This window comes from Balaenoptera acutorostrata, chromosome 11 (genome assembly GCF_949987535.1).
Source record: "Balaenoptera acutorostrata chromosome 11, mBalAcu1.1, whole genome shotgun sequence".
NCBI classification, from domain to species: Eukaryota; Metazoa; Chordata; class Mammalia; order Artiodactyla; family Balaenopteridae; genus Balaenoptera; species Balaenoptera acutorostrata.
In genome coordinates, this window is record NC_080074.1 from 48,204,814 (window position 1) to 48,213,441 (window position 8,628).

The 8,628-nt window shown below is 41.7% G+C and overlaps 1 protein-coding gene across 6 annotated transcripts in view; it reads right to left on the bottom strand.

Annotated features, from left to right (window-relative positions):
• CNOT2 (CCR4-NOT transcription complex subunit 2) overlaps window positions 1-136 on the bottom strand; it is a 113,595-nt gene extending 113,459 nt beyond the window's left edge. For 2 of the 6 annotated variants that reach the window (XM_057556432.1, XM_057556431.1), the window contains exon 1: window positions 3-136. In XM_057556432.1, the coding sequence (XP_057412415.1) occupies window positions 3-7 (5 nt within the window). In that variant the 5' untranslated portion in view covers window positions 8-136. The remainder of the gene's footprint in view (window positions 1-2) is intronic. The other 4 variants (XM_057556437.1, XM_057556433.1, XM_057556434.1 and 1 more) reach the window with 3 other exon arrangements.
• Window positions 137-8,628: the final 8,492 nt, after the last annotated feature.

Sequence of the window (8,628 nt, forward strand, 5' to 3'; positions counted from 1 at the left end):
ACCGCATGAATTTTCTTGTCCCGCGGATCCAAGATGGCGACGTATCCACCGCGGAGGCTGCTGGGAGCAAGACCTTTACCCTCTGACCCCCGCCGTGACCCCCGTCGTTCCGACTTCCCTCGAGGCGGCGGCGGAAGGTGGGAGCGGCGATTGCCGACGGGACAGAGTTGGGGGTGGGTAGACTGCTTCCCGCGCGTTCGAGGGGGGTTGGGGAGGAGCGCTTCACTCCTTCACCTTCCTCCCCGCGGCCTCCACCGTCTCTCTCACCGACTCGCGGGGAGGCTCGTAGCTTCTCCGCAGTCGTTACAGGGAGCAGGGCCTCTGCGGCCGCTACGGCTCCCCTGGGGCCGGGTTGCTTCGCAAGGACCACGGGCCCTAGGTCCGAGGAGGACCGCGGGCTCCAGGGGCGGGGAATGGTGAGGTGGCGTCGGTCCGCCCTCCCCGGGGACGCGGAACGTGTTTGTGTTTGTGTTCGTGTCGGACACCCCGCCCCCCTCCACGTCCGCCTCGTCCCGGCCCCACCTCGCTCCCGCCACCTGAAACTGATCTGATCGCTGTCCTCTTTTCTTCCCTCAGCCCCCGAAACCTCCGGTGCTTGTTCACGCACTTCCAGGGACCGGCAGCACGTCACCATCAACTCTTGAGAAGTGAGTTCCCCTCAGTCGAAAACCCTTGGTATTTTCTACTCACCCCCCTTCCTTTTTTGTTGTTGTTGTTTTTTAACTTGTCGGGAGGGAGCATATTGGGGAGCAGGTTTTTAAAATACTGTTGGGTGAGCTTTGCTGAGTTAGATTTATAGCACTTTTCTCGCTCCTACTCCCCAGTCCCCACGTAAGCTGGAGTGACTGCGCTGTCACCAGGACCGTTTGAAATTACGGTGGCTTTGGGGGAAACTTAAGGAGAGTGAAGTCTCTGCTTCCCAGAAAAATAATTGTCACTCAAAGTGAAATTAATTTTATTTTCTTTGAAATAATAAATCTCTCTCTATTCCTTTGTGTATTGATCAACTCTTCCCTTTTTACTTGACATTTTTGGACCTAAAAAGAGCCTCTGCAAGCGTGTTTAGGAATTGTGTAGTTTCATAAAATGAAAATTGTTAATTCCTTTCTACTTGAGTAATAGAATTCACTACTGTAAAGTACAATTCATTTGGAGTAAATAAAATGTCTACTTCCCTTGTTTTGTTTCTTTTATAAAATCATCCTTTTTTTCCAAAAATTTACTGTGATTCAATTTAAAATTTATCACTGAAGGGCAAGAGGCATCTGTCAGTCATAAATAGCAAGGAAAATAAGCATACTATAAAATAATAGGTGACTGTTGTGTTTACAGAGTACAAGGTATTTTGATAAATTGGCTGATGTAGCCAGTAGAAAATGTTTTGCCTGGTTATTCATTTCATTAAACATTCTGCTTCATTGTGGTTTTTTACTTCAGGAAATTTCAAGGAGGAGCAACACTTTATGTTCTTCCTTCCCTTTTTCTTCCCCTTCCCCCAACAGTTCCTTCCTGCCTCTTCAGCTTTCTCTTCTACTATGTAAGATGGTGTGTTAAAATATTGACTATATCTCTAAGTATATGTCATACATATAGGTATATTAATACATATATCTGTGTATTATTGAGCATTTTAATCTAGCTATTAATAACTTGACAGTTTAACTATTAATATTTGGAATTGTAAGACAAAATGATAAAAGTGGGGTGTGCGTCTATGTATATAATGACATCAAGTATTACTTACCATTCTAATCTATTAGTTTGACTTATATAGAGCATAGGACTTTGTTAAAGCCAAAAGATGACCCTTATTTTCTATTTATTTATTTATTTATTTATTTATGGCTGTGTTGGGTCTTCGTTTCTGTGCGAGGGCTTTCTCTAGTTGTGGCGAGCGGGGGCCACTCTTCATCGCGGTGCGCGGGCCTCTCACTATCGCGGCCTCTCTTGTTGCGGAGCACAGGCTCCAGACGCGCAGGCTCAGTAGTTGTGGCTCACGGGCCTAGTTGCTCCGCGGCATGTGGGATCTTCCCAGACCAGGGCTCGAACCTGTGTCCCCTGCATTGGCAGGCAGATTCTCAACCACTGCGCCACCAGGGAAGCCCGACCCTTATTTTTATCATCCCCATGTTTACTCAGAGCACAAGTTTTTTGGGGGTGTTTTTTTTTTGTTGTTTGTTTTTTAATGGTGCCTCGGGTCTCTCAACACCCAATTCTGTGAATTTTATTTTATTTTTTTATTTTTTGGCCACACCACATGGCATGTGGGGTCTAGTTCCCTGACCAGGGATCGAACCTGTGCCCCTTGCATTGGGAGCGCGGAGTCTTAACCACTGGACTGCCAGGGAAGTCCCACAAGTTTTAAATAGTATAAACTTTGGTAAAATTGGAGAAATCACTTCCAAAAGGAGACAGGTCTAATTTGAGGGTTTTGTTCCCTTGGGTATTTTACTGGAAAAGATAGAGCAGCAAACATTTTCATGGTAAATGTGTAGCATAGCAGTGTTGGGGGAAAAATACACTGATACTATTGTTTTCTTGAGAACGCTATTTGTTTAGGATAAATTTACTTTAAGCCTTGTTGAGAACAAGTTTAAAGTTGTTCTATTAGTGGTGCCCAATCTTTCATAAGTTTGCGAAATTTGTTTAATACCTACCTTAGAGGTAGCTTCTAGGTATTAAATAAACCAACAGTTCTTATATTTATGGCTTTCTAATAAGCACTCTAAGTAGTACATTTTTAATATTGTCCTATTGTATCTAAAAGTTCGTCTTTATTGCTAATATTGATAAAATTTGCCCATTTGGTACGTTGTGAATTTTTTCTTTAAACTATTCACTTTGATAGATTGTCTTACTTGAAAAATAGGCCATAATGAGTATGTATTTTGTGTGTTTTTGAAATGTAAGATGCATCTTATAGAAAAATTACCGATTTAGATTGAGAAAAAAATTCCTTATTAAAGGAAGAATGACTTTGTATATAACTAGTTTTAGAAAAGGGAGGCCTCCCATTTTTTAAAAGGTATAGACAATCCTGAAAATCTTACCATGCCAAGGAATAAAAAAGAGGCATCTCAAAATTAGCATATGCTGAAACAGAACATTTGAATCCAAATTGTCTTCCTGTAGTCTTCCTGATTTCCGTAAACAGTACTGCCAACAGTTCACTCACTTGCTCAGGCAAAAAAGTAGGAATCTTCTGTGATTCCTCACATTCTCGGTCCAATTCATCAGCCAGTGCCATCAGCTCTTCCTTGTGTTTATTCTGCATTCAACCACTTCTCATCACCTCTGATACTACCACCCTGTCCAAGCCACCATCATCACTTGCATAGCAATATCCATACCATCTCTGCTTCCACTTTTCCCTGCACCCCTTTTAAACCATTCTCTCCATACCAGCCAGGGTGATCATTTAAAAAACTTGATGAGGTTATGTTACTTGTTTAAAAGCCTGCAGTGGTTTCCTTGAAATAGAATAAAATCCAGTTTCCTTACCATGGCCTTTAAAACTGCGTAATCTGACTCCTGCCTGCCTCTCCAACCTCATCGTACTCTCACCCTTCTCATTGCCTCCTTTCTGTTTCTGTCATGTACCAAGCTTTTTCCAGTCTGTAGCAAACAACGACTGTTAGTTGTCCCCTAAAATTTCTCCATTTTTTTCATAGTAATAGACATGGTCATATGGCTGTCCAGAATAAAGGCTGTATTTTCTAGCCTCCCTGTAGCCATGTGGTAGTTCTGGCCAATGGGTTATAAGCAGATATGTGGCTCCCTTCCAGAACCATCCTTAAAAGATAGCTGGTGCACACCTTCAGTCCTTTGCTGCTTTTCTTCTTATATCCTGCACCCTGGAATATAGATGTGATGGCCTGGGACTCTAGCTGCCAATTTGGGTCATATGCAAGCTCCCCCATCCTAGGGGTGGCAGAACCTCAACCTGGTGAAAACATGGGTCCTTGACCTTTCTAGAGTACCATATCAGCCCCGCACTCCAACATACAGATTTTGGTGTGAGGAAAATGTAAACTTCTGTCTTGCTAAAGCCACTATTTTTGGCCATCTTATTCTCAATTGAACTTAACTGATACTCCATCTCAGGACCTTTGCACTCCAATTTTTTTTCTGCCTGGGATGTGCTTTCTCTCTGTCTGTATGGCTAACTCATTCTCATCCTTCAGTTCTTAATTCAGATATCATTTCTGACTAGCCTTCCCTGGCAACCATATCTAAAGTAGCTCCTTTTCCCATTTACTCTCTCTTACATGACCCTCTGTTTTCTGAATAGCATTTGTAATTGTATCATTATCTTCTAAACTGTGTTTTTTTTTTTTTTTAAAGGATTTTCTTATTTATTTATTTATTTATTTATTTTTGGCTGTGTTGGGTCTTCGGTTCGTGCGAGGGCTTTCTCCAGTTGCGGCAAGCGGGGGCCACTCTTCATCGCGGTGCGGGGACCGCCCTTCATCGCGGTGCGCGGGCCTTTCTCTATCGCGGCCCCTCCCACTGCAGGGCACGGGCTCCAGACGCGCAGGCTCAGCAATTGTGGCTCACGGGCCCAGCTGCTCCGTGGCATGTGGGATCTTCCCAGACCAGGGCTCGAACCCGTGTCCCCTGCATTAGCAGGCAGATTCTCAACCACTGCGCCACCAGGGAAGCCCCATTATCTTCTTTATTGTTGATTGTTTCCCTACTAAAAATGAAAGTTCCATGGGAGCAGAGACTACATCTCTTTTGTTCACTGCTTTATCCCCACACATAGTACACATTAGATAAGTACTGTCGAATGAATGAGACAGTGAATAAATTAACCATTGAATGAATGAAATAGATCCTTATCCAAGATTAGGTAGACTTTTTAAAAATAAATGTCTTAAGTTTTCCTTAAATACGTAATGTATAAAATCCAAGGTAGGAAATCAGCTAGGAGAAATAGTGCTAAACTAATGGTATATGCCTAACTTCCAGCCCTTGATGATGAAGATGTATACCTTTTTCTGGTATATATAATAAGAAGGTTATTACAGAAAAAAAGCTTAATTGATGAAGCAAACTGGCAAATCAAAAAGCACTGCAAAATAATACCTAGGGCAGAAACTCCCACTACGTAGAGGGAGTGATTATGTAACTTACTGGACCTCAGATTCTTCACCTAAAATATACCTAAAATATACGTAAGACTCTTAAACTTTGAATGGTAATGTTATAAAAGTTTAATAGTAAGTCCAACTTATGAGTGACCTAACATGTTAAACATTAATTTGGTCTTCAGGTATTTTTTTTTTTAATTAATTAATTAATTAATTTATGGCTGTGTTGGGTCTTCGTTTCTGTGCGAGGGCTTTCTCTAGTTGCGGCAAGTGGGGGCCACTCTTCATCGCAGTGCGCGGGCCTCTCATTATCACGGCCTCTCTTGTTGTGGAACACAGGCTCCAGACGCTCAGGCTCAGTAATTGTGGCTCACGGGCCTAGTTGCTCCGCGGCATGTGGGATCTTCCCAGACCGGGGCTCGAACCTGTGTCCCCTGCATTGGCAAGCAGATTCTCAACCACTGCACCACCAGTGAAGCCCTCAGGTATTATTTTAACAGGTGATTTATGTCTTGATAATACTGGCGAGGGTTCAAGGAAACAGGGCTTCTTATACTGCTCAGAGTATAAAATTGGCACATTTCTAGTATGCAGTTTGGCAATATGTATCAAAAGCCTTGAGCATATACATTTGACCCTGCAATTCATCTTCTAGAAATGTATCATAGGAAATAAGGATATGTGTAACAATTTCATTACAAGAGTGTTCGTTATTGCATTGTTTATTAGGATACTGGTTAAATAAATCACGCTACATCCATACAACAGAACAATATTCAGCCATTAAAAATGATGTGGAAGAAGTTTTATTGACATGATATATTAAGTACAAAGGGAAAGGTTTAAAATATAATTCCAATTTTGTGAAAAAGTTTGTGTCACAAAGGTCTAACAGGATATGTGCAAGTTATTCAAAACTGCAGAAGTAACTGTTGCAGTTATTTTTGTTTCATTATATCTATTTCATAGTTTTTTTAAAATTTTCATAGAATAAATTTTTATACTGATCAAAATTCTACCTTTATCTTTAAAGAAAAAAGTGGATAATTTGGGGAAATAGTATCATATACTCAGTTGCCAAGCCTGATATCTTTTATCCTTTCTTATTCCCATGCCCCACAACTAATTACCATTTCTTGTTTTGCGTTCTGAATACTTCTAGGATCCTCCCCTACATCTCCATTCCTTCAACCATTCTCGTAATCATTCCCTCATAATCTCTCATCTGAACTTTGAAAGAGATTTTTTTTAAAAACTGGTCTCTCTTCATTAAGTTTTATGTCTCTCCAGTCTTCAAGACTACCACCAGATTTTACAGTACACATCTTAGGAGACCCCCGCCCACTCCACCCGCTGCATAAAATCTTTGTAATGATGCCTCATCCACTACAGGATAAAAGTGCAAACTCCTTTCCGTGAGGTAGAAAGCCCTTCATGTTATAGCACCTTCCTACCTTTGTAACCTTAGGTACTACTTGGGGTTCTAGCCTAATACTCGGTGCTGCTTCATACTTCAAACCTTGCAGTTTTCTCCCCTCTGCTTTGAGTGACCTCCTCCTTCCCCCAAAATGTCTTAAACCAGCATAGTCTCCTATGCTGGTTTTAAAAATATGTCCGCAAGGGAATCCCCTATTGGTCCAGTAGTTAGGACTCCACACCCTCACTGCCGAGGGCGTGGGTTCGATCCCTGGTAGGTGTACTAAGATCCCGCGGGCCATGCGGCGCAGCCAAAAAAAAAAAAAAATGTCCACAAAATCTTTGATATTTTATTCTTCAAGAAGTGGAACTACTTAATTCACCTCCTTCTGAGTGCACGATGAACTTTGTGACTTTCTTCTAGTAAATAGAATAAGAAGTGACCGTGACTCTGAGACTAGGTCATAAGAGGCATTGAGACTTCTTCCTCTTGCATATTCTCTTGAATCACTCCAAGGGAAGCCAGCTGCCATGTCATAGGACACTCAGGCAGCCTGTAGAGAAGCCTATGTGCCAAGGAAGTGAAATCTAACAGCTGACAAGGAACCAAAGCCTGCCAACAACTGTGTGAGTGAACTTAGAGGCAAATCCTTGGGCCTCCTTGAGATGCCTCCAGCCCCAGCCAACAGCTTGACTGCAACTTCATAAGAGACCCTGAACCAGAACCACCTAGCTAAGCCCCTCCTGAATCTGATAAAATTTGTTTGAAGCTGCTATGGTTTGGGTTAATTTGTTATTCGGTAATAGAACCAAAACATCTTCCTTCGGGACTCGTGTGAAATTTTTCTGAACCCCCTTTTTTTTCACTTCCTATGGAATTGGGTTTTGCCCAACTAGACAGTGAGCTTCTTACAGGCAAGAGCTATGTCTCCTTTATCTTTTTTCCCCATTTTTAGCACAGTATTGACAGATGTTAAGTCCTCAGAAACATTTTGCCAGAAGGAAGTGAAAAATTCTTTGACCAATTGTCAGCAACTTGAGGGTTGAGACCCTGTATTTTTATCATTTTATCTTCCTTTACACAGAATAGGAAAGAAGATAAGCAGATGCTCCAGAGAGATCTATGTGATAAATAAGGTTAGACCTTAGTGTTTTATACATCAACAAGTGTTTTTAGCACTGATATGCCCAGCATTGCACTAAAAAGAGTTGTGAGCAACATGATTTGATTAGAGAAAAATATAATTAGGAAATAGTAATAGCAGCAACAGATAAAGCAAACACTTAGAACCACCACGTACCAGGCACTGTTTTAAGCATTTTTCCTGTATTAACTCATGAAATCCTTACATCTACTTTTATGTGCTAGGAATTGCTAAAATCTGTGGTACGGACTATAAATTCTCTTCTAGATCAGAAAAGGGAAGTGAGATCAGACTGGTGTGTCAGGGATAACTTCACCACGTAGCTGTTTAAGTTCCATGTTCAGTGACATAGTTTGGTTAGATGTGGATGAAAGGAAGAGACGTTTTCAGTGAGGGGAATAACATGAGGAAAGGCAGCTTGTATTAGTTTGCCAGGGCTACCATAACAGAGTACCACCAACTGGATGGCTTAAACAAACAAATTTATTTCCTCACAGTTCTGGAGGCCAGAAGTCCAAGAAAGGTTTGGTTTCTTCCAAGGGCCTCTGTCCTTGACTTACAGATGTCTGTTTCATGTTCATGTGGTGTTTTCCCTGTAAGTGAGTCTGTCTCCAAATTTCCCTTTTTTATAAAAACACCAGTCATATTGGATTAGGGCATACCTGTATGACCTCATTTAACCTTAATTACCTTTTTAGATGTCCTATCTCCAAATAGAGTCATATTGTGAGCTACTGGGGATAAGTACCTCATAAATTTGGGAGCCGGAGGACAATTCAGGCTAACTCAGAAGCAGAAATGAGCATAAGCCAGAGACTAGAAGCGGCCTAAGATAAGCAGAGGGGGCTAGTGGAATTTATGTATCAATAGAATAAGGTTGCAGGATTTGGGAGTATTTTAAATGTCAGGCGGAAAGAGTTGATATGGATGACTTTCGCTAAGTCATTGCTAATCCATTCCCAATGTTTAGTGAG